The sequence below is a fragment of the Chiloscyllium plagiosum genome, unplaced genomic scaffold (assembly GCF_037043375.1).
Source record: "Chiloscyllium plagiosum isolate Xiang-an unplaced genomic scaffold, Cpla_swu_hap1 HiC_scaffold_2, whole genome shotgun sequence".
Taxonomy (NCBI): Eukaryota; Metazoa; Chordata; class Chondrichthyes; order Orectolobiformes; family Hemiscylliidae; genus Chiloscyllium; species Chiloscyllium plagiosum.
Genome location: NW_028270140.1, coordinates 124,941,488 through 124,968,271, shown reverse-complemented (window position 1 = coordinate 124,968,271; position 26,784 = coordinate 124,941,488). Strand labels below are relative to the sequence as shown.

The following is a 26,784-nucleotide window of genomic DNA, read 5'->3' as shown; positions in this document are numbered from 1 at the left end:
ATTATTACAACTGAACTCTTATCTAAAGGGCTATTAGGAATAAGTAATAATTGTTGGCCTAGCCAGCAACATCCACATCCTATTATTTTTTTTAAAAACTCTATGTATGCAATAACACATGAATTTCTTTTGTTGTTTCCTTCAATAACTTGTTCAGGTTAATAAAGATGTAAAGTACAAATATGTACAGAACTGACATTGATTTGTAATGAAGCTCTAAGGTATTTGAATAGTGTTATCTCGGATTTATTTACGAAAAATGGCCTTGGTATCAGAGGTGACATTTTCAGGAGGGGGGGGGGAAATGATCCCTGGAAAACACTCCCAAGATACACAGTGCCATTTCCTTTAGTTTCTACATAGTCTCCTACCATGAAATTTGGGGAAAAAGAAATGTTTCTCTTGATAGTTGCCTTGTAGTGCCCTTTCTCATCCTAGTTTTGTAAGTCACAGCCCAGAGCAGACTCCTGTCCTGCCTAACTACCTTCCCCCTACCACCTCCACCCTGTCCAAGCTAACTCTGGTTTTGCTGGCTATCACATATCTCTCATAAAATTTGAGAAGATCTGTTTTAAAGGGAGATTGCCTTTAAAAATGCATGTATTAGCTTCCCCTCTGGGAAATTCCTCAAAATTTGGAAGGGATTTGTCAACATTTCAGGCAAATTACTTACTAACATCATAAGTATTAAAAAATCTGGAGGCAATCCTTTACATTAATGTAATCTTGTTCCAGTAAATACAGATATCGGATTTGATTTGTCTTTATAATGCTCAGGTATATTACAGAAAATATATATTTCCCAGAACTTGCTGCCCACTCAGTTGCTTCCAACTACAGTAATTTTACAGTAAGTCCTCTACTTACCAGAAACAGTTTCATGTGATGTTTTTTGTTTCAATAGCTATAAATTTAAAAATGAAATATATCTGCACACAATGCTGGTGACATAATAGTAGTGTCTCTGGACTGGTAATCCCAGTCAGGCTAATGTTCCTGGGACATGGGTTTAAAGCTCATCATGGCAGATGCTGAATTTTTATTTCAACACAATCTACAGTTTAAAAAAATGGTCTAGAGTAATGGGGACTGTGTAACCACCGTCAATTGTTGTAAAAACCTTAGGTCACTTATTCCCTTTAAGGAAGGAAATCGGCTGTCATTACCTGACCTGGCCTACATTACCTACAGCAATGAGGTTACCTCTTGACTGCCCTCCAAAATGGCCAAGAGAGCCAATCAAACCTGCCTCTTCGTAGGATATGTGATACAGTCCACCTTCCGCAGTTACACCGGCACTATCCCTCATCCCTTCCTCTGCTATGTTGATGATTGTGTCGACACCACCATGTGCTCTCATGAGGAAGTGGAACAGTTCACCAACTTCCACCCTAACCTTAAGTTCATCTGGGCCATCTCGGACACCGCCCTCCCCTTGCTGGACCTCTCCATCTCCATTTCTGGCAACCGACTCAAGACAGGCATGCACTACAATCCCATGGACTCCCAAAACTATCTGGACTATACCTCCTCTCACCCCACCCCTGTAAAAACGAGATCCCCTTACTCGCAATTCCTCTGCATCATTGCGATTTTCCCTCCCACGTGATCAACAATGCCCTCCAGCGCATCTCCTCCCTTTCACATATCTCTGCCCTTGAACCACACCCATCCAACCACAACAAGGATAGCACCCCCCGGTCCTCACGTTCCACCCACTAATCTCCGAAGACAGCACATCATCGTCCACCAGTTCCATCTACAGTCAAACCTCACCACCAGAGACATATTTCCCTCCCCAACCTTATCTGCATTCCACAGAGACCATTCCGTGAGTGACTCCCTTGTTAGGTCCACGCCCCTCCACCAACCCCTCCTCCACACCTGGCACCTTCCCTTACCACCACAAAAGATGTAAAACCTGCAGCCACACCTCTCCCTCACCTCCACCAAGGCCCCAAAGGACCTTATCACATTCAGCAAAGATTTTCATGCTCATCCACCCACCTCATCTACTGTGCTCCTTGCTCTCGATATGGTCTCCTCTACATCAGGAAGACAGAACGCAACTCGTAGAGCATTTCAGGGGACATCTCTGGGATGCACACACCCAACAACCCCACTAACCTGTGGGCGGATACTTCAATTCCCTCTCCCACTCCGCCAAGGACGTGCAAATCCTGGGGGTCCTCCACTGCCAAATCCAACCCACTTATCGACTGGAGGAAGAACGCCTCACCTTCCACCTTGGGACCCTTCAACCACATGGCATCAATGTCAACTTCAGTAGTTTCCAAATCTCCCCTCTCCCACCTCACTCCAGATCCAACCCTCCAACTGGCACTGTCCGCTTGAACTGTCCTACCTGTCCATCTTCATTCTCACTTACCTGCTTCATCCTCCCCTCCAACCTATCACAAATTCCCCCAACCTGCCTTCCCAACTACTTTGCCCCATCCAGCCCCATCCCCAAGTTCCTATTTATCTCTCAGCCCCCTCTTCGTTCCCACCTACCGACCCGATATCCTAAATTAATCTAGTCCCATTTGCCAGCATTCGGCTCATATCCCTCTAAAACTTTCCTATTCATATACTCATCATTACCTTCTAAATGTTGTAATTGTACCAGTCTCCATCGTTTCCTCTGCCAGCTCATTACATACACGCACCACCCTCTGCGTGAAAATGTTGCCCCTTAGGTCCCTTTTAAATCTTTCCCCTCTCACCTTATACATATGCCCTCTAGTTTTGGACTCATCCACCCCAGGGAAAAGACCTTGTCTATTTACCCCATTCATGCCCTTACATGTTTTATAAGCCTCTAGAAGGTCATCCTTCAACACCTCAGGAAACATAGCCCTAGTCTATTCAGCCTCTCCCTATAGCTCAAATTCTCCAACCCGGTAATATCCTTGTAAATCTTTTCTGAACCCTTTCAAGTTTCACAATATCCTTCCTATAGCCGGGAAATCAGAACTGCACACAATATTCCAACAGTGGCCTAACCAACATCCTGTACAGATGCAACATGACCTCTCAACTCCTATACTCAATGCTCTGACCAATAAAGGAAAGCATACCAAATGTCTTCTTCGCTATCCTGTCTAACTGGGACTCCATTTTCAAGGAGCTATGAACCTGCTGTCCAAGGTCTCTTTGTTCAGCAACACTCTCCAGGACCTTACCATTAGTGTATAAGTCCTGCCCTGATTTGCCTTTCCAAAATGTAGCACCTCACATTTATCAAAATTAAACCCCATCTGCCATTCCTCGGCCCACTGGCCCATCTGATTAAGATCCTGTTGTAATCTGAAGTAACCTTCTTTGCTGTCCACTACTCCTCCAATTTTGGTGTCATCTGCAAACTTATTAACTATACCTCCTACATGCACATCCAAATCATTAAAATAAATAACGAAAAGCCGTGGACCCAGCATCAATCCTTGTGGCACATTGCTGGTCACAGGTCTCCAGGCTGCAAAACAACCCTCCACCATCACCCTCTGTCTTCTACCTTTAGTAAAATCATTTTTGATACTGAACTTATCTAGTTTTGAGAAGATTTGTAGCTCAGGTTGAGGTTCTGAATGTAGGTTTGCTTGCTGAGCTGGGAGGTTCGTTTTCAGATGTTTCGTCACCCTACTAAGTAACATCTTCAGTGAGCCTCTGAATGAAGCTTCATCTGGAGGCTCACTGATGATGTTATCTAGTAGGGCGACAAAAACATCTAAAAAAGAAACTCCCAGCTCAGCGAGCAAACCTACATCCAGAACTGAACTTATCTATGCAGATATAGTTCAAATTTTGGCATTACAATATTAAAAGAAAGAATGAAAAGAAAAGCCTGATTCTAGTTAAGGTGACTGTGAAGTTGTGGGATGGTCACAGGAACATAACAGCCTAAAATATAGGAGCAGAGAAAGGCCACTCAGCCCCTCAAACCTGACCTGCCATTCAAGAAGATCATGGCTGATCTGCAGCAGGCCTTAACTCATCTTTCATGCCAGCTCCTCATAGCCATCAACTCCCTGATAATTCAAACATTTATCTACGTCCCTTTAAGTGATCTAGCCTCCACAGCTCTCCGAGGTAGAAAGTTTCAGACATTCACTACCCTCTGGGAGAAGAAATTCCTTCACATCTCGGTTTTAACCGGGTGTCCCCTTATTCTGTAACAATGTCCCCTAGTTTGAGACTCCCATTCTAATGGAAACATTTTCTGAAGCTTCCTTGTCAAACCCCCTCAGAATCTTGTATGTTTTAATAAAGCATCCCTCATTCTATTAAACTCTAATAAATAAAGGCCTAAGCTCTGTAGCTGTTATTGATAAGTCAACTCCTTTATTGCAGGAATCAGCCCAATGAATCAGATTTGAACAGCCTCCAATGTCAGTATATACTTTCTTAAATATGGGGACCAAAACAGTTCTCCAGATATGGCCTCACCATCACCCTGTACAGTTATATAAAGACTTTCCCATTCTTAAACTCCTAGACAGGGTGGATGTTGAGAAGATGGTTCCACCAAGTCAGAGAATATCAAAATATAGTTTGAGCAACATAGTTACAGGGATTTCTTCTCTTAGAGAATAGTGGATGACTAGAATTCTCTGCCTCAGAGAGATATGGAGGCTAGATCACTGGAATTATTTAAAGAAAGGGTTGAGGACTATGATGTTCCTAATATAAAAAAGGAGTTGAGATGTCAGAGTGATCAGTCATGATCTTAGAGAACAGTGGGGCAAACTTGTGGGGAGTCTTGCTCCTATTTCTTACTTTTTTGGAAACTACAGGCATAATAGGTTTTGAGCAAATGATTGAATGGGACAAGCATAAAGAAAAGTCTTTGATAGCGTGGATAACTGGACAGATTGGATGATAAAAGATTTTTTTTCTTTCAGGGGCAAAGAGAATGGTGATGAGACAATAAAAGAAACAAATGTGTCTGGAGCATATGTGCTGCTGTTTGAAAATAACATAATAAAAAAGCAAGAGGAAAACTGAAACTACCAAAAAATAAAAACAGGAATGAAAGATGACCTCTTTTCTTCTAACTCGATCACTTTAGTCAACTCCAATTTGCTTTGAAGAAGCCAATGCTGATCATCATTTATTTGCCCATACTTAACATCACCTTTTTTTATCTGTTATCATTAACAAAGCAGCCCAACGGAATGGTTCTCCATCTAACAGCTTCAATTTGTGGTCATAAAACTGGTTGTACCTCACATTCTAATGTGGATTTAAGATTATAATAAAAAAAGAGTATAAGTACTAGGTCATAAGGAGCCTTGAGCCTAGTCATTATTCAATAAAATTATTGATAGATTGTTACAACAATTCCAGTTTCTTATCTTATCTTCACCTTATCATTCCAATTAACATACAAACAAATACCATAGAGGGAGAAACAGACCAGTTCTTGTGGGAAAATCTAGGAGCAGAGGACATAATCTCAGAATTAGGGGTCGCCCTTTAGAGGCAGAGATGAAGGTAGACAGTGTGTGGAATTCTTTACCTTAAAGGATCATTAGGTATATTAAAGGCTGGAAGGATAGATTTTTAATCAGTAAGGGAGTCAATAGTTAAGCGAAAAGGCAGAAGAGTGGAGTTGAGGATCTCACTGAGTGGGAGAGAAGACTCGGTGGGCTGAATCTCCTTCTCCTGCTTCTATGTTTTATAATCTCACTTGGCCTTTCGAACCTGCTCCACCATTCAATAAGAATATGGCTGATCTGTTTATGCTTTAAATTCCATATTCCCATTTCCTAACAGCCTTTAATTCCCTGCCTAACAAGAATCAATCTACTTCTGCATTTAAAAAATTTAATAACCCTAACTCCACTACTTTCTGGGGCAGAGAGTTCTACAGCTACATAACTCTCTAGAAAAATAATTTATTCTTATCTTTCTGATTGATCCCCATTTCTAAAGCAATGCACCTGAAGTCTAAACTCACCTATAACAGGAAACATTCTTTCTACTTTCACCATGTCAAGACTGTTCGGGATATTATAAACTTCAATCAAGTCACCCCTCTTCTAAATTCCAGTGGAAATGAGCCCAACCTGTTGAATCTATGCTTTTTAGACAACACACTTATCCTGGATATCAATTCACTGAAATCCTCCAATCTATCTCCAGTGTATTTACATCTCTCCTTCAATTAGGAAACTAAAATTGCACACAGTATTCAAGATACAGTCTCGCCAGTCTGTATAATTGAAGCATAACATCTTTACTTTTATGCTTTCTTTCTCTTACCTGAAAAGGCAAACTGTAGTTTTTCTTTTGGTGATGGAGGGCTTCCTGTTGACTGATAGCTATCCCTTGTTAGATAGCAATGCCATCATTTGGCTAACGACAAGTCAATTGGGCCAAAATCACTGTCTGTTGATGGCTTTCCGAAGAAGGGTCACTGGACCCAAAACATTAACTTTGATTTCTCTCCACAGGTGCTGCCATGCCTGCTGAGATTTTCCAGCAACTTTTGTTCTTGTTTCTCTTTCCCACTTGGGGTTGGAGAAGTCTCATTTAAGTATCAGGAGGCTGATCAGCCATTAGAGGAGCCAATGAGAGCGAGACTGAAACCAAACCCACACCCATAACCATAACCATAACCATAACCATAACCATAACCAGTTCCAGCAAAGGCTCACTGACGTACACACCAATCAGGCATTGGAGAGACCACCTGCAGGCCTTTGCCTGAAATTAAAACTCTGGGATGGAAGTCCCACCCACCTGGAGATGACAACCAATCAAATGCCATCAGTTCATGAGCTCAGCAGTGTCAATGAGAAGGCAGGGCAGACAGCAGAAGGCTAACATCAGAGTCATGAATGACCCAGGGGTAAGTGATCTAGGGCAGAGTGACTTTGTGGATTGCAGGGACAGGAGACCGGCAGAGAGGGCAAGGGTGATTATCTGCATCTGCCCCTCTTCGATTGCCAAAGGTGAGAAGTGCAGTTCAGTTTGTTAATTAACCCTGAGCATGACATCAACTGATGTGTTTTCATGGAATTTGATAATTATTACCATTCTTACTTGTGCTATTTAAAATTAAAGTTTGTTAATTAAATGAACAAATACTAAAATATTAAAACATATTTAAAATGGGTAAAAGGCCCATTTGCAGCTGGGCTAATCCCAGCAGTGCTGGGTTGGGGCCAACACAAAGGCCTCAATTAGCAGCGAGATGGGAAGGGCAACTATGGGCTTTCCCAACCTATAATTAATTCTGGTGAAGATGAAGGGGTGCAGTGGGGAGGGAGGGGGGGGATGATGTTTGGGTCTGTTGCCATCCTGTCTAATTAACTGCCCTGTCCATCCTCCAAACTCACTACATCCTGGAACAAAAGATGGTGATGCTCAGTCCAGGGTTGGCACCTCCACTTCATTTCATTGACCTAAAACTCAACGTTCAATTCAGAATGGAAGGTGTATTGAATTACATTTCTTCATTTAAGTTTTTTTTTGAAGGCTATCTACCACAATAATAACACAAAACCACACTAAAACCCTTCACTGGCCATTTTACTTGAAATATTCTATTTTGGATTGTTTATAAAAATAATAATCATATCTAACACCCACAGCTAATATGCTATTCCAGGAGTGCAGTGTTGAAACTTATACTTATAAATTATTAAATGTTTGCTGGTTGAATGATTTCCTTCTGTGGTGAAACAATTCAATGATTCATATGAGGGCTTGTGAGTAAATGACATATGAGATCCAACAGAATTTTATATCTGTCATAAATTCAATTGGTATAGTCACTGCAATTTTACTTTGTCACAGGGCAATGCATTGCTTTAACATTTTAAAAATAATTCATCTTGGGCCATTGACATGATTGGCAAGTTGGGTGCTTACATAAAAATCCTGTTTGCTGAGTTGGTCGGCATTTGTCTTGACACTTTGATATAACTGATTTGCTTATTAGAGGACAATCAAGAGTCTTACATATTGTGATAGAACTGCTGTCACATTTTGGCAGGACATTATAAGGATGGCAGATTTCCAATTTTAAAGGAATTGAACCATGTAATTTTACATTAATTTGACAGCACTGTAGGCACTTTCAGTGATACCAGCTTCTGAGAGTAGCATATAGCCTGGTCATACTTAGAGGCCACACTTCACCACTGCCCCTCTGGTAGGTGTTTTAGTTTGAGTGGAAGCTTGTGGGGGATAAAGTAGGTGTCTGATCATGGGCAGTGGCAACAATTGAAAGTGCAGACGCAGAAGGTATGGCATTCCTATAACTCTCAGATCCACATTAAAAAGAATCCATGACATCAGCCTAAAGATTGGCCTATTTGCTTCAGCTTTCCCAAGAACTGAACTTTGGGGGGATACTTTAAAACTTCAAATGTGGATAGCCTTTGCATAAGATTCTTAGGCATAGCTGCTATTTTAGGGATCAGGATTTGATGCTATTTCTTTCTTCTCTCTATCTTGAAAACTCTGAGACCAACGTTTGAAGTCTGCCCATAAAACCTGCAAATTAGTTGCGTATAACTTTCTTCAGATTCACAGTAGTGCTTCCTTTTTTGCCACCAGAGACCAGTGTCATTTCGGGGGCAGTAAATGATCTAATCGAACAAATCAAAAACCGAAAATAGACATTTTATATATATTGTGAAACATATTCTGGAGTAAAATCTCCTTTGTAGCAACATAACAATAAGAAAGATTGTCGTTAATAACTGATTTAATTTGGGCGGTTCAGTGGTTAGCATTGCTACTTCACAGCGCTAGGGACCCAGGTTCGATTCCAGCCTCAGATGACTGTCTGAGAGGAGTTTGCACATTCTCCCTGTGTCTGCGTGGGTTTCCTCCGGGTGCTCTGGTCTCCTCCCACAGTCCAAAGATGTGCAGGTTAGGTGAATTGGCCGTGCTAAAGTGCCCATAGTGTTAGGTGCATTAGTCAGAGGGAAATGGGTCTGGGCGGGTTACTCTTCGGAGGGTCAGTGTGGACTGGTTGGGCCGAACGGCCTGTTTCCACACTGTAGGGAACCTAGTCTAATTAACATTTTACAAAATTTTGATTTCATTTTCAACTAAAGACACATAATCAGAGCAATGTGATTAAACATGGCTTCTTTAAAATGTTTTATTGAAAGTTCTAGTATAAATGCAAGAGACAGCTCTGTGACATAAACTTTGTTTACATGTTAAACCCACTTTGTTTTCTTTCACAGCTGTTTTAGCACCCCCCAAAGATATTCAGGACCAGCTCCACTTGATTTCTCTGTCAGAATTGTTTTGAGAACTAGCTACAATTGCTGCGCCCGAAACTCCTGGAAATCCTCAGGAACTGTATCTGAAAAAGAAGTTACTGATTGTTAGGCAAAGGTTCACAAAATCAAATTTACACGGGATACATTGGATCTCTTCAGAATCGGGGATTAGGCATTTGATGTTCCAATGGCTTTGGTGTTGATAGAGATGTCAGAAGCTTGAACCATTTGATGAACTGATTATTCTGACATTTGTGTATGCTGTGAGAGTTTACCACGAGTGGATAATGAATATGAAAACCAAATTGATGTAAATAACCACATTAATTAATTAAATTAGATGTTCTACTCTACTAAAATCTGAAAGGGCAACCTTTTATATTTGTTACAAAAATGATCAATGTTACTAGTGTTCTCAGAGGCAAAATCTGCTGCCAAGTATCCTGATCTGTGTATATTATGAACATACTGACACCGTCTTTAATTCACGATGATGTTGGCTTTGGCACCAACATGGAGACACTTTAGACAAAATCAGAATTGCTCTATGGCAATTTTATTCTGGATTGCTTGTTCTTTTAGCAGAGTGTTTGGAACCAGGAATTTAATTATTTTTATTATTTATCCTTGAGAGATGGATTTCACTCAAGAAACTACCACTAACACCCAGTCCTAGTTGGCCTTGAAAAGGTGATGCTGAGCTACCTTTTATAGTGATTTCAATTCCCATGCTCACAATGGTCCTTTCTAGACTTAATTTACTTCTAAAGGACAGAGATATCCAAGAGCAGTACAAATAAACCAACTGACTTCTAACTGAATTCGAGTGTATCTACATAAATCCAAATACACTCAGCTGAGTCAATTAAACAATTTTCTGAATGCCCTGACCAATACTTACTGCTCGACCAATCCCATCAAAAAGCAAGCTAACAAATCATGAATTGATCTTATTCCTTTTGTGGGGTTGGGGGTGATGGTCACTATTATGCTGTGGTAGTGTCTGCACCTCTGAGCCAAGAGACATGGGTTTAGGTCCCACCTGTGCTAGAGGTGTGGCATAACATCTGTGAATAGGTTGAATAAGATCTATTCTTTTTGATGAGAAAGTAACTGTGTGTACAACAGTTACTGTACAGATCTACAAAACAATAATAACAACACTAACAATGTAATTCCAGGGCTGAGGATGTGAAGGTGCCTTTTACAATTGTAACTTTCTCTTTTACTGTTGCCTCATATATTTTAATAGGTGCTAAAACAGTTAATCCACAGGAACATGGTGTTACCTTGGAGAGATCAGGATACACAGACTCCCAAGAAAATGCGCAGGCCCCTTTCATCAACAGCGGAAGAGATCTTCTGCTCACTGATGATTTGTAGGCCTGACCTTAGAATCATAGAGTCACACAACATGGAAACAGGCCCTTCTGCCCTTCATCCATACCGACAATGTTTCCTAAACTGAACCAGTCAAATTTGCTTGTGCTTGGCCAATATCCCTCTTTCCTATTCATGTACCTTGAACAAATGTCTTTTAAATGTTGTAACTGTCCCACCTCTACCACTTCCTCTGGCAGTTTGTTCCATATATGCAACTCTGATCTTGTTCAAACTTATGGAGTCATTGGACAAGTGACCCTAACATTTGTTGTAGGTGCCCACCTCTAGGATGCTGAGTGAGCAAACAGCATCCCAAGCCAAGTCACATCACTAAGGAACTGGGTGCACCAAACTAAAAACTTCAACACGTTTTACTGTGGCTGGATCCCAATCTCTGCCATGTCCAGTTACCACAGCAAACTAGCCTTCTAGGTTTCTGCTGGTTGCAGTTCCACTAAGATTGAGGTGCTTCATGTAGGAAGGTAATGTCGGGAGCAGGAACTTGGGCTGAGGACATCATCTACTAATTTTATCTGTCCAGGAGGAACACAAGATGAACTAAAAATATACACATGACCCTGATGCACAGAAACCTCTCTGTTATATAGTGTGAAAGAAGTTAGTATTCCTGACTCAAGACACGTAAAAGAGCTCTTAGCTTTGAGAAGTTCAACAAAGTGTTTTTCTTCTAGTTTTCATCAAGGATTTTCTCAAGCTGTCTTTCATCTTTTCAGATGTTGCTTAGCCTGTTGTGTACTTTCAGATTCAGAATGTGCATATTGTTAATTAGCTATGCTGACGTCTCTTTCACACAAATGGTGATGGACAACAGTTCCTTACCATTGCAGCGGTATTTGAGGTTGGACCAGATGATGTTCTCCTGGGAAAAACAGAAGACTCCCAGTCTTCCACCTCGCATCGTGGTATCTATTGTAACTCCTGAGTCAGCCACCAGATCAGAACCTTCATAAAACCTTGCTCTGTGAAAAGCACACCAGCTGTTATGAATAACAATTTAACCTTTTACGTTTAGTTTGCATTAGTTCTGTCAATATAGAAATATATCCTAATAAGACATTCACAGAGAGAAGTACAGGAGGGATGACCCAAAGCTTAGATGAAGAGGTGGAGCATATCATGAAGATCCAACAGGAAGGAGGATTAACATTTCACCTCCAAAAAAGCTGACCATTACGTGTGAATCAGAGTCAAAAAGTGTGGCGCTGGAAAAGCACAGCAGGTCAGGCAGCATCTGAGGAGCAGGACAGTCGACGTTTCGGGCATAAGCTCTTCATTCCCGATGAAGGGCATATCCCTGAAATGTCAAATCTCCTGCTCCTCAGATGCTGCCTGACCTGCTGTGCTTTTCCAGCGCCACGCTTTTTGACTCTGATCTCCAGCATCTGCAATCCTCACTCTCTCCATCACATATGAATGCCAATTAGAAATGATGCACCAAAATGATGGTCTGTACTCTGACAGTATCAGCAGAGTTCTTGTACTGATGCATGATTTTTAAAAATATGTTCACATGGGCATCTCCTGCAAGGGCCCAACTCTAACACTGTCCTTGAGAAATTCACGGACTTCATTGCTATCTTCAGTATTGCTGTTAGTGAGGGAGTTCCAGGATTCTGACCCCGTGACACTGGAGGAGCAGTGATATATCTCCAAGTCAGGATGGTGGATTGCTTGGAGGAGAACTTGCAGGTGGTGGAGCTCCCATGTATCTACTACCCTTGATTGTTTTGGATGGTAAAGTTTAAAGATGCTGTCAAAAGAGCCTTTGAGTGTTTTTAGAATATCTTGTAGATGGTACGCACTGCTGCCACTGTGCATCAGTGGTAGATAGAGTGTTAGGTATTAGATTTCAAGCCATTCAAGCAGACTGATTTGTCCTGGATTTTGAGTGACATCACACTTGGTCAAGTGCTTTCTCCTCTCACTTCCTCTCTCAAGATCAGCTCTGTCATTTGGACCAAAACTATAAAGAGGTCAGGAGTGAAGTGGTCCTGGCAGAACTCAAACTGAGTGGGCTATTGAGTGAGTGAGCAGTTATTGTTGAATAAGTGTTGCTTGATAAGACCATCAACCACACACTTTGCTGCTAATTTGTGGGTAGATTGATAGGGCAGTAAATTTCCAGATTGGATTTGTCCTGCTGTCTGTTTTACTCAACTGAGCTGAGTTCTGATGAAGACTGTTTGGATTCAACACATTAACTCTGTTTTCTCTCTTACAGATGCTGTCAGAGCTGGTGTGTTTCTCTAGCACTTTCCGTTTTTGTTTCAGATTTCCAGCAGTTGTAGTTCTTTGTGTTTAATTGCTATTGTGAATGACTCAGTGTGAATTAAACAACCATGGTCTCAGATTAAAACCATTCTGCCATAAGGACACCCCAAGAACTTTAAATGGTATGCTCTCATTTTCTTTTAATCTTTTATTTATCTTTAACTTGGCATTTTGCGGGTTTAACACCGCAAAAGAACTTTGTAATTAGCTTCTTACTGACACAATAGACATTCGGCAACTACATTTTTGTTAGTGAGATATATATTCTTGTACTTGAAAAGAATTTAAAAACATTCATTGCAGCCAACTAAAGAGGTCAAAAAGAGGGGGCCTGATTCACACCTCCTCACCTGTTGTAGCAATTATAGTCCTGACTATTCTCAAGACGAACCATAATAGATAAGTAAACATTAACTCTGTTTTTCTCTCTCCACAAATGATGATTGACCTGCTGAGTTTCTCCAGTATTTGCTTCAGATTTCCAGCATTTGCAGTATTTTGCCTTTACTACTTATGTAACAATTACAATGAGTAGATGTAACTCTAAGCAAGCTTGTATTTGAACTTTACTTATTTCCTCATTTTGGTTATTTCAAATAATTTTGTAATATTTACAATAATTACTTCTTACTTGTGTCCTGTGTACACAACCGTGCAAAACATTGCTGATAAAATTTGATTCAGACAGGCATAAAATAATATACAAATAGGAAGAAGAAATATCTGGCACACAGAGTGCGATTGTTCTTATGGAGATAGTGGAACATAGGAACAGAAAGAGGTCATTTAGTCCCTCAAGCTAATTGAATAATTTGGGATTGACATCAGCAAATTCTTCTTAGTATACTGGTCAACTCATGAAATTAATTAGGGTCCACTGTCCTGTATTATCTTGTGTAATAATGAATTGTCTTCCTCATGCATAGCTGTCTTGTGAATTGATTTGTTTTTGGTAAGTGCAGTATATTGTAAATGGTTTCACTCTGAGCGTGCATGTGAAAATGGTTAATAGGTCTAGTTTTATTAAAATGTGTCACACAATAGAAAGAAAAGGACTGTTAGATGACATTCATAAATAGCAGAGTTAACAGTGATCTAAGGACACTTCAGAGGAAGGGTCACTGGACCCAAGACGTTAACTGTGATTTCTCTCCATGATGCTGCCAGATTTGCTGAGTTTTTCCAGCAATTTCTATTTTTGTTAAGGTAAGATTTCCACTCTACCTGATATATCCAACCTGCGGTCTATGTTGCAAAAACCAGCGGTAAGAAACCTTATCTTCCCAACCCACATCTCTGGGGTCTTTCCATAGTAGTCGGACCTGGTCTGTGGTGTCTCCTGTGTGCCAGAGTGCATTTCGTAGATGCTCACCAGGTCCAGTGTTTGACTTGACTGCCTATAAGACCAATTATGACAGGAAATTAAAATGTTTACAAGTGGTATCAATCTCAATAATCAATTAAAAAGATAAAATGTCAAAAAAACAAGTTCATTTCCTTCACAAGAACAGAAGAAGCTGAAAAAGCTCAGCAGTCTGGCAGCATCTGTGGACAGAAATCAGACTTAATATTTCGGCTCCAGTGACCCTTCCTCAGAACTAACCTCGGGTCACTGGTCCAAAATGTTAACTGTGATTTCTCTCCACAGCTTCCGCCAAATCTGCTGAGCTTTTCTAGCATTTATGTTTTTGTTTCCAATTTTCAGCATCGATAGTTCTTTTAGTTTTTATTTAAGTACATTCCTTCTCTGGCCTTCCTCTAATGCCTGTATATCTTGCCATAGAAAAGGGAACCAAATTGTTCACCAACTCAAAGTGGGCCAAAATAGTATAGTTTTAGCTAAACTCCCCTATTTTTATACCCTGTTCCTTTATTTCAAAGGCCAATGTTACATGTGCCTTCCCTAACACCTGACTTTTTATGATTAATGCTCGAGGATCTGCAAATTCCTTGGTGCTGTAACATTCTGCACTTAATTTAAATAACAGTCAGCTCCTCTACTTTTCCTGCCAAAGTGCATAATCTCACATTTTTCCACATTATATTTCATCTGCTAAGTTTTTGCACATTCTCCTAACCTGTCTGTAGACTGTCATCATCATGACTTGGCTTCTCACTTATTTTTAAGTCATACACAAACTTAGCAGTAGTACATTCACTTCCATAATCCTAGTCATGAATATATATTGTAAATAATTCTAGCTCAAGGACTGACCCCCGTGACACTTCAACAGTTACAGATTGCTCTCCTGAAAATACACATTTTATCCCAAGTGTCTGACTTGTATTAATTAACCAATCTTCTATCCATGCTCATACATTACCCCCACACCATGGATAGTTGGAGTCTTTTTCCCAGGGTAGAAATGTCAATTACTAAGGGACCTAGGTTTAAGGTATAATTGGGAAAGTTTAAAGGAGATGTGAGAGACAGGTTTTTTTTAACACAGAGGGTGGTAAATGCCTGAGGTGGTAGAAGCAGATACAATATCCATGTTTAAGAAGTATCTTGACAGATTTATGAACATGCAAGGCATTGAGGACAATGGACCATGTGGAGGCAAAAGCTTTTAGCTTAGAAAGGTTAGAATAGGCTGCTAAGTGGAACTGAGTCCATGGAAAGATCAGCTATGATCTTACTGAATGGTGGAGTAGGCTCGATAGGCCAGATGGCCTACTCCTTCTCCAATTTCTTGTGTAGACAAGTCCCAGAGAGTCATTGAGTTATCCAGATACCTCTTGGAGCAAGCTGAAGGCATTCTCCCCTGTCTGTATACAGTCGGTTTTGATATTACACAATAGTCCTGTTCTTGTGCGATCGCACAATAGCCGCACTATGTAAACTAATGGGACTAGAATCGCATTATAACCAATATAGGTAAGGAAAGTAATGATCTAAATTCTTATTTGAGTTAAAGCCAATTTGCGTTGAAGAAACAGGCATAGCAGAAGTGTCTGCACTTATATAGCCATTATTGATCAAATATGGTATTTTCTAATCAACCTCTTCAAAGATTTTCCTACACATGTCTAGAGCAGGGAGGACATGAACCTAGGGTTCTGGCTCAGAGGTAGAGACACTACCATTGTACACAAGAGACCTATCCATTATTGAATCAATAAACTGCTGCTTGATTCACTTCATAGCTGTCTTGCTTCAAGTGTCTTTAGAGGCTTCACAACAACTGCAAGATGAGTGGAGTTGCAGCAAATTTAGTTAGCAGCTCAAAGTTAAAACAATGTGACAAATATATTTTAAGCAGAGTTATAGGAAGAAATAGTAGACTTGATGTTAATCTACTCCTAGTGAATGAGAACGGGTTTGGGATGCAGAGGAATGTGGAATCAGCTCACTGTGACTGTTTTGATTGCTGCTTTATGGTGGTGGATTTTGTGTGGTGAAAGTGTCCCAACTTCAAGAGACAAGGAACCTCATGAATTTATGTAAATCAAGCTCAGCCAGTGTTATGTGAGAGCCCAATTTAAATTTGTATCAATGTTGCATTGATTTCCCAGTGCTTGGGAAACCTGGCAGTGAATGGAAAGTGACAGCAACTGTCTTAATGTCAGTGCCTTCTGCAGCACTCCTTCTGAGCTAGGAAGGATGGGAAGGCCACCCTCCCCACACAAGCAGTAACTCAACAAAACCCTAAACTTCATTCTGCTGATCACCGCCTTCCTTTTTGTCCTGCGAGATTACCTGGTGTCTCTCCTCAAAATCTCAAAGTACAAAGAAGGTACAGTACAGGAACAGGCCCTTCGGCCCACAAACCTGCGCTGATACATGATTTTGCCTCCATATGGTCTGTATCCCTCTCTGCGCTGCCTATTCATATATCTGTCAAGATGCTTCTTAAATAATGCTATTGTGTCTGCTTCTACCACTCAGGCACTTACCACCTGCTGTGTTAAAAACAACTTGTCTCTCACATCTCCTTTAATCTTTCTCAATTTTATCTTGAACCTATTTCCCTAGTAATTGACATTTTGAGCCTGGGAAAAATGCTCTAACTACCCATTCTATCCATGCCTCTTATAATCCTGTAAACTTCTGTCAGGTCATCCATAAGACCATAGCAGCAGAAATTAAGTCTGCTCTGCCATTCAATCATAGTTGATAGGTTTTTCAACCCCATTTTCCCACTTTCTCCCCATAATCTTTGATTCCCTTGGCAATCAAGAACTTATCTATCTCTGTTTTAAATATACTCCGTGATCTCGCCTCCACAATCTTCTGTGGCAATGAATTCCACAGATTCACCACTCTCTGTCTAAAGAGGTTTCCTCTTATCTCCATTCTAAGAGTCTTCCCTTTAGTCTAAGGCTGTGCCCTTGCATCCTGGTCTGTCCTGCCAATGGAAACATTTTCCTAACATCCACTCTGTCCAGGCCATTCAATATTTTATTAGTCCCTCAACCTTCAACGTTCATGTGAACCCAAACTGAGTTTGTCTAATCTCTCCACATAACTAATACCCTCCAAACCAGACAACATCCTAGCAAACCTTTTCTGTTCCAATATCCAAAGCCTTCATGTATTTCTGGTAATGTAGTAAAAAGAACTGTATGCAAATTCCAAATGTGGCATGACTAAAGTTTTATACAATTGGCAAGTCATGCTGCATTTTTTATACTCTATGCTCTGATCAATAAAGACAAACATGTCATATACCTTCTTGACCATCTTATCACACTTTTGTTGCCACTTTCAGGGAACTGTGGACCTATATGTCTATATCCCTCTATGTTAATGCTTCTAAGGGTTCTGCCTGAAGTGGGAGATGGCACAGAGCAGGGTGAAATGAGGCACATGACACACAAGATGGCCGCTGAGCCATAAGTTGGCCACTTGCCACACAAGATGGCTGCCAGACCACAATATGGAGACAGACAGCAGAGCAAACACAGATACTGCCTGGGGCCACCAGAATGCCAGCATAATGCACTCACAACCTAGTTGATTAGTTTAAGGTGGGAGGGGGAGATAATACACATGAGTAGCGTATACTCCTCGCCAAAGTGTCTGGGTCCAGCCAACACCTTTGATAGAAATGCTAACAGACTCAATACAAAATGCTTAAAGCCAGGGCTGCAGTAATCATCCTTCTCAGGAAGAGTGATTAGCACCCATTACTACAATAATGGACTTCTGTGCAGACGCTGAAATTGACAATGTCTGCGCTGAAACCGACAACAACTGCGCTGAAATTAACAAAGGCTGCGCTGGAACTGACAATGACTGCACCGAAACTATCAAAGATTCTGCAATGTTTACAATAAACAAACCATGTTACAAAGACAATAACCTCATCACTGACCAATTATATTGCAAAATGTATAAAAGTGTCTTGACATGTGCTCTGGGTTGAGAGAGGACTTGCAGCTGTTAGTGTCTTTTCTCTTCCCCAGAGCTCCAGTATTTCCTTGTGCAATAAACTCTGTCAGTGAACCCCAACTCTGACTCCTAGGCTGGTGATTTTTCTCCACAACATGCCCTTTACTGCATACTTCCCTCCTGCTTTAGACCTACCAAAACGCATCACCTCGCATTTGCTTGGATTAAATTTCATCCACCATTTCTCCAATCTATCTATGTTCTGCTTTATCCTCTGGCAATCCTCCTCACCATCTGTAGCTCCCCCAATCTTTGTCTCAATCTCTTGTTTCCCCTCTCTGTCCCTGTCATTGAAGCCAAAAAAAGTGAGCAAACATATTATGAAGAGACAATGTAATAAAAGCTTGGAAGTTCCACGTGGGTGCTTGGTTGATGTAACTTAATCAGATGTTCAGAAGAACCCCCATTAATGTGACTGTAGTTGCAGTGGTGGAGTGGGAGTAGTTTCAAGGAAGTTTCCAGCCAAAGCCTGTGCATAACTAATACAGTAATTTGTACCCATACTATAATGTAAAGTGTCCCAACATCCAGGATTGTAGCATTAGGGCACACTCTCAAGCAACACACTCTCAACTCTGATCTCCAGCATCTGCAGACCTCACTGTCTCCAAATATATTGTTACCCAATTTCACAAATTGCCACATATCATACTTGCTGGCATACTCATCAGGATGCACTATTCCAGTTTATTAAATTTAGAATCCTACTAAAACTGCTTCCATACTACACAACTGTCCCTGGAAAAATCAAAACCTTGACCTTGGGGCTCAGTGTACCTTGAGCTGGATACCAGGCTCGGCCACAGCACGGAATGGGGTTGCTTGCCAATAGGTCTGCTCCGTCTGTTTCCACATGACCACATAGAAGCTAGAACTATCCTGGTATCCAAATATAAAGCCAGCATAGTCGTCATCTGTCATGGTGTTTACGTGGAAAGTACCTTCAAAATCGACTCCATTAAAAGCAGTATAACCTGTAAGATCACCAGAAATCAGCTGTCAGTCCACTGACCCATGCTTCCTTAGAATGAAGATTGGTCATTGGTTATTGTAAATGCTCTCAAAATAGTAATATTGAAGTGCAGCAGAGAGTAAACTACAGAGAATTATATAAGGTTTTACTGTAATTACTGGACCTGAACAAGTCAGATGCACACCATGTCTATGATTCATACAAATCACCTTATTTCACCAAATTCTATCAACATATTCTTCTATTCCCTTTTGTTTATCTAGTTTCTCATTAAATCTACCCGTGCTATTCCCCCACCATTTCACATGGTAGCAAATTCCAGGATTCTCATAAGTTCCGTATTGGATTCATTAGTGACTATCTTATTATGAACTAATTTATAATATCCCTTTCAAAGCAGGTAATTCCCCACAATAAATAAAGGTTAGTACTTGGAGCCGACAGAGAGGGACCATGTTTTAGGATATAAGTCAATCTCTCACTGGCAGGTTTGCTGGTACAAATGGCTCATAAAATGTGGCTTTTTCACCCAGTCTTGACCTGTGTGCAATTTTATACAGTATAATCAAAATGCTAGATTAGGACTGGCCACAATTTTTCATCCTGCAGTTGTTGTCTAGGAACAGGAAGGAGACCCAGCAGATCAACCTCCTGAGGTTACATGCCTCCTTCTCTGGATCTATGCCTTTGTCTTCTCCACAAAAATTAACACCCACTTTGTCTTTTGTTCTTTAACACTTTTGAACTCCAGCTTCACTTAACTTTTTGCTGACCTGCCCTTCTGTTTTACTTAGTCCTCCTACTTTTCATAAAACTCAAGACTTTTCCTCTTTTTTTGAGAAACTTACATTCGTTAACCCATTTAATTTACTGCTTCCAAAACAAGATGAAACTGAAGACTTATTTATTTCCTCTCAAATTTTGTTTATATGGTGTATTCTATCAAGTTTTATGACTATTATACACGACAGATATTCTAAAGCTAAAATACAGACACCTCTACACTGAAATGCACTGAATGATTTCACATACCAACTGCCAGACCAGGATCGCTGTTCATCGTCTGCACAATTTCCATACCCTGTAATGAGTCAATTGATTAGGGAAGATGGCAACAACAATTTGTAATTATGTAGCACTTATTTTTATTTCACTTTTATATGAGAGGAGATTACATAGATAGAGGAAGGTAAGGCCAATGGAAGGATTTGTCATCAAAGATAAAAACGTTAAAACCAATGTGGTTCCAGATGAGGAACCAATGTTGATCAGTATGAAGAGGGGTGAACAGGATTTGGGATAAACTAGGATGTGGGCAACAGATTTTTGGAATAAGCTTAGAGAAGGAGGCCAGCCAGTAGAACATTATAATATCTGGAGATAAAATCCCTACAACGTGGAAACAGATCCTTCGGCCCAACAAGTCCAAACCAACCCTCTGAAGAGTAACCCCACCCAGACACATTCCCCTACCCTATATTTATCCCTGACTAATGCACCTAATCTACAATCCCTAAGCACAATGGGTAATTTAGCATGGCCAGTTCACCTGACCTGAACATCTTTAGATTGTGGGAGGAAACCGGAGCACACCCACGCAGACATTGGAAGAACATGCAAATTCCACATAGAAAGTCGCCCCAGACTGGAATCGAACCTAAGTCCCTGGTGCTGTGAGGCAGCAGTGTGAATCACTGAACCACCGTGCCATCTGTAGAAAGTAACAAAGGCATTGAAAACAGTTCTGTCTTGTGCTTAATATAGCTTTAACATTGTAAGATTTCCGAAGGCACTTTACGGGAGAATTGCGAGGCAAAATTTGAATGAAAACGTGGTCAAAGAGGTAGGACTTTAAACAGCATAATGAAGGAGTGGAGAATCATGATGCTCACTTGGAGACATGATGGGCTGAATGGCCTCTTTCTGCATTATAACACTTTTGTGATCTGGGGTAGAGAGAAGGAAATGTTCAGGGAAGGAATTACAGAATTTAACAGTGACTGAGAGGTTGAGAGCAGGTCTTCTGAGTTAGACAACTGCTAATCAAATGGAAAGATATAAAACACTGCTGTACTGCAGGTTTGTGAAGTTATGTACATTTTAATGAAAAATTACCTGATTCAATACAACCCAGTTTGGATCAATTTGTGCGTCCCCTTCAGGGTCAAGAACCACTGTTTGGTATGCTCTAAAATCAGTCAGAGTCACCTCTGCATTCTCAGGACAAACATCAATTCTGTCAATGATTTGATCATGATCAAAATCACCTTCACAGATATCTCCCACTCCATCAACTGAATAAAAGAAAGAAAGTACAATAAAGTGTATTGCATTACACATTCTCTACATCCAATGGCATGTTTTACTCGGTATTCACTGGATTTCCAAACTTGCATTCAAACAATCACACATTAGCTGCAACCAGGGAGTTTCAAAGCTTGTCACTATTATACAATGGTCAGAGCTGATCTAAGTGAGGTGAATGGTCACAACCTGGTTGCATGAACTACCTTCAAAATCTTTGTGCATGAAGTCACAGCCAGGTATAGATCCCAACCGGCCCCTGGAGGATGCACTGGCTGTTGCTCCTCTTTTGGGTCAGAAATGATGACATTTCTAGCTTTGAACCCCCTTACCCAAACACTCTGCCCCTAACTCCACTGGCCACCCCTGACACGTGGGCATTGTTTGTGGACAATAAATTATGAGCAATGGATTTTTGGCTCCATTGAGAGTACAGAGAAGGATGGCAGTAACAATTCTGAAACATCAAACTATGATGCAATTAAAGCTTCACAGAACTTGTTACAACAGAAAAAGACTGTGGGTGTCTTAAGATACACAAGTACACAGATAATGGTGGAATTTACTGGAGGTGATATGAGTCACGCCTTTGACTGGAAAGCCCCATGTTAACTCATTACAGGAATGTCCATTGCATTAATTGGACAAAGTTGAAAATCACACAACACCAGGTAATAGTCCAACAGGTTTATTTGGAAGCACTCGCTTTCAAGAGCCAGCTACCTGACGAAGGAGCAGAGTTCTGAAAGCTTGTTCTTCCAAATAAACCTGCTGGACTATAACCTGGTGTTGTGTGATTTTTAACTTTGTCCACCCCAGACCAACACCAGCATCTCCAAATCATTAACTGGACAGCAGCAGGTTTATGCCTGCTCAAGGATGTTGGAGTTGGGGTGGCAGGAGGCCAGCAGCTCTTCATTGCTCAGCAGTGCCACCAGAAGGCAGTGGATGTTGATGGTAATACACATAGCACAAGCGAGTGATGGAAATGTTGCAGAGTAAAGGTCATGGGGGTGTGGGACCAGCAGCAAGGACAGGTCCTCAGCAGGTCCCTTCCCATCTCAATGCTGCGTCCCTCAATCAAGTGCTTTGGTAGAGGGACCACCCTGACAAGGTTTGCTTATCAGGCTCAATGCAGTGAGTCCCTTGCCCATCTCTGAGTGATTACTAGTAGTACCAAGATCTTCAAGGTGACAATAATTGGAAGGTTATGGAAGGTGTAAGAAAGAAGGCCAGCCAGAACATTAGAATATCTTGATATAGAGCTAACAAAGGCATTGAGAACAGTTCAGTCTTGTGCTTAACACAGCTTTAATATAGTAAGATTTTCTAAGGCACTTTACAGTAGCATTGTCAGACAAAATTTCAATGAAAACTTGGTCAAAGTGGTAGGGCTTTAAACAGCATAATGAAGGAGTGGAGAGTTATGATGCTCACTTGGAGAGCTTATGCAGACATGATGGGCTGAATGGCCTCCTCCTGCTCCTGGGCAAAGGCAGTGAGATCTGCCACCCTGCTGCTGCATAAAATTCCATCCTATGTTTATCTAAAATAGGTTGGGGAAGTTTTACCATTTTCAGTTGAAGTAATTTGTTGAGAGATTTACGGCACCCTCAGAACAACTTTCCTCATACAAATCGGCTCCTCTATGCTTCATTAATTGTGCCATTCCCTCTCAAACTGGAACTGGATGGCAGGAAGTGCTGGCTTCCTGTCTGCCACTACATCCACAGAATGTCCAGGTGCCTGTTTGTAAAGCAGAAAGGGAGCTTTGCTCTCCTCTGAGCTATAGTCATGGGGTGAAAATGTGTTGCTGGAAAAGCGCAGCAGGTCAGGCAGCATCCAGGGAACAGGAGAATCGACGTTTCGGGCATAAGCCCTTCTTCAGGCCCGAAATGTCGATTCTCCTGTTCCCTGGATGCTGCCTGACCTGCTGCGCTTTTCCAGCAACACATTTTCAGCTCTGATCTCCAGTATCTGCAGACCTCACTTTCTCCTATAGTCATGGGGCACCACTGTGAGAGGGCAGTTTCTGGCTTGTAGCGTTTGCAGTGACGTGCAGCTGGGCTTCATAATAGGGCACCAACGGTTTGTACACCTGACTGTGAGTGTCACCCCTTTTCCCCGCCCCCCACCCCAACCCCAGTGGGACTCTCTGTGTTCTTTCCAGTCTAGCAGTTAGACAGACCATTGTTTTGCCATTCCCACATTCTGATCACTTAATCTGAACTATCAACATCCTTTCTCCATCAGCACTCCACACTCCACCACCCCCACACCGCTCCCTCTCCCACTACAAACTACAGCATAAATACTGCTCCCTCCACAGTTCACTTCAGCTCTGATGATGAGTCTTCTAGACTCAAAACATTAGCTTGCTTTCTCTCCATGGATACTGTCTGACCTGCTGTGAGCTCCAGCATTTATTGTTTTCAGTATAAATTCCAGCATCTGCAGTAATTTGCTCCTATCCCATGCACCAACCTCTGTGTAAAAGCTTGCCTTGCACATTTCCTTTAAACTTTACCCCTCTCACTTTAAACCCAATCCAGTCCCACCTGCAAGCACCTGGCCCATATCCCTCCAAACCCTTCCTATTGATATACCCATCCAAATGTCTCTTAAATGTTGCAATAGTACCAGCCTCCACCACTGCCTCTGGCAGCTCATTCCCTACACGTACCATCCTCTGTGTGAAAAGTTGCCCCTTAGGTCTCTTTTATATCATTCCCCTCTCACCCTAAACCTATGCTCTCTAGTTCTAGACTCCCTGACCCCAGGGAAAAGACTTTGTCTAATTATCCTATCCATGCCCCTCATAATTTTGTAAACCTCTATAAGGTCACCCCTCAGCCTCCGATGCTCCATGGAAAACAGTCCCAGCCTGATCAGCCTCTCCCTATAGCTCAAATCCTCCAACCCTAGCAACATCCTTGTAAATCTTTTCTGAACCCTTTCAAGTTTCACAACATCTTTCCAATAGGAATGAGACCAAAATTGAACGCAATATTCCAACAGTGACCTAACCAATGTCCTGTACAGCCGCAACATGACCTCCCAGCTCCTGTACTCAATACTCTGACCAATAAACGAAAGCAAACCAAACACCTTCTTCAATATTCTATCTACCTGTGACTCCACTTTCAAGGAGCTATGAACCTGCACTCCAAGGTCTCTTTGTTCAGCAACACTCCCTAGGACCTTACCATTAAGTGTATATGTCCTGCTAAGATTTGCTTTCCCAAAATGCAGCACCTTATCTGAATTAAACTCCATCTGCCACTTCTCTGCCCATTGGACCATCTGGTCAAGATCCGATAAATAAGAACATTGAAGGGAGAGAATAACTCAGGAAAGTCACAATCATCACAGAACCCGTGACCCGTGAGCTGTCAAGTGCACAGATCCTGATCCCATGGTCTTAGAAGAAGTAGCTAGAGAGATAGTTGATGCATTGATCTAGAAGTCCCTTGACTTGAGTATAGTCCCATTAGAATTTGAACACTAGTAGCACTCAGACTCACAGTTATCATCCTCTTGCCCTGGATTAGCTACCAGCCTGCAATTATCTGGACCAGGTGGAAATACATCTGGAATTCCATCATTGTCATCATCGTCATCACACTCATCTCCAAGCCCATCCTTATCGGTGTCCAGTTGGGAGCTGTTAATGACGGTGGGGCAGTTGTCATTGCTGTCTTGGTGCCCATCTCCATCGCTGCCAAAGTAAAGCAGTGTATTGAAGCATAACTGCATTATATCGTTTTGCTAGAGTTGTGAGTGAAATTGCTGTTATAAATATTTTATAAATCATTATGACTTTAGGAACACTTTTTAATCATTTACACATCAGGAAATAAAGTATAAAACATCAAGCACAGAATCATACACTCATGCACACCTTGTGATGAACTTGGTTTGTTCCACCAAGACAGAACAGCATCAAATATTAACGGAAGTGTCAATATGGGAAAATTCAACATTACTCTATTTTAGAACTTCTAACTGTTGAAATGTTATAAGATTTGTCAACAAATTACATACTTTCTGCTTTCTTAAGGAAGACACATGGTATTGCTGCTGCCACTGTGGTTTTAAATGGCTGCCAGATACTTTTGGCCAAATGTGTTTTGCCCATTGGGTAGCCAGACAAAATATTTGCATGGGCTGATACTGAATCAACCCCATTGATATTTGAGTGTCTTTTATAGGAATAATTTTCTGCCTCATGGTGGGGAACAGTAAAAGTACATCCCACAAATTTGTATTAGTACAATGTACATGATCTTCCTGTAGCCACATATCCAATAGTCAGCCCTGGTAGAGGAGACACCCTGCCCAGCAGCTCATTCCAAAACAGACTCTTGTAAGGTACAGTATCCTCAAATGTTAATTGAATTAGGTCAAAATTGGACCAATAATATACTAGAACATAGAACATAACAGTGCAGTACAGGCCCTTCAGCCCTTTATGATTAGATTAGATTACTTACAGTATGGAAACAGGCCCTTCGGCCCAACAAGTCCACACCGACCCGCCGAAGCGTAACCCACCCAGACCCATTCTCCAACATTTACCCCTTCAACTAACACTACGGGCAATTTAGCATGGCCAATTCACCTAACCTGCATATTTTTGGATTGTGGGAGGAAACCGGAGCACCCAGAGGAAATCCACGCAGACACGGGGAGAATGTGCAAACTCCACACAGAGAGTTGCCTGAGGTGGGAATTGAACCCGGGTCTCAGGCGCTGTGAGGCAGCAGTGCTAACCACTGTGCCATTGTGTCACCCATGTTGTGCCAACCTGTGGACTAAGCTGAAGCTCATCTATCCGACACTATTCCATTTTCATCTGCAAGTTTATCCAATGACCATTTAAATGCCCTTAAAGTAACATCAGCCATTCTGATGACAAGTCACTGAACTTGAAATGTTAACTTTGTTTCCTCCGTACAGATTCTGTCAGACCTGCTGAGTTTCACCAGCAATTTCTGTTTTTGTTTAAGACTTTGTCTTGATTTTGTCATTCAATGTGAACAGGGTACCTGACTTCTAAAGACAGCCTGACAAAAAGGATGCTCACAAACATGTCAACTAGACAGCGTTTTAGTGAGTCCAATCCCGAAATAGACATGAGTAATTCCTAAACTACTTCCACAACTTTGGAAGCTCAGCAGAACTCTACA

The 26,784-nt window shown here is 41.3% G+C and overlaps 1 protein-coding gene across 1 annotated transcript in view; it reads right to left on the bottom strand.

Moving 5' to 3' along the window:
- Nucleotides 1–9,097: 9,097 nt before the first annotated feature.
- thbs4a (thrombospondin 4a) overlaps nucleotides 9,098–26,784 on the bottom strand; it is a 125,960-nt gene continuing 108,273 nt past the window's right edge. The window contains exons 16-22 of the mRNA XM_043706705.2: nucleotides 25,120–25,313; nucleotides 21,407–21,585; nucleotides 20,324–20,372; nucleotides 19,096–19,292; nucleotides 14,148–14,320; nucleotides 11,472–11,611; nucleotides 9,098–9,331 (exon numbers count right to left, since the gene is read on the bottom strand). Coding sequence (XP_043562640.1) covers nucleotides 9,285–9,331; nucleotides 11,472–11,611; nucleotides 14,148–14,320; nucleotides 19,096–19,292; nucleotides 20,324–20,372; nucleotides 21,407–21,585; nucleotides 25,120–25,313 — 979 coding nt within the window. The 3' untranslated portion in view covers nucleotides 9,098–9,284. The remainder of the gene's footprint in view (nucleotides 9,332–11,471; nucleotides 11,612–14,147; nucleotides 14,321–19,095; nucleotides 19,293–20,323; nucleotides 20,373–21,406; nucleotides 21,586–25,119; nucleotides 25,314–26,784) is intronic.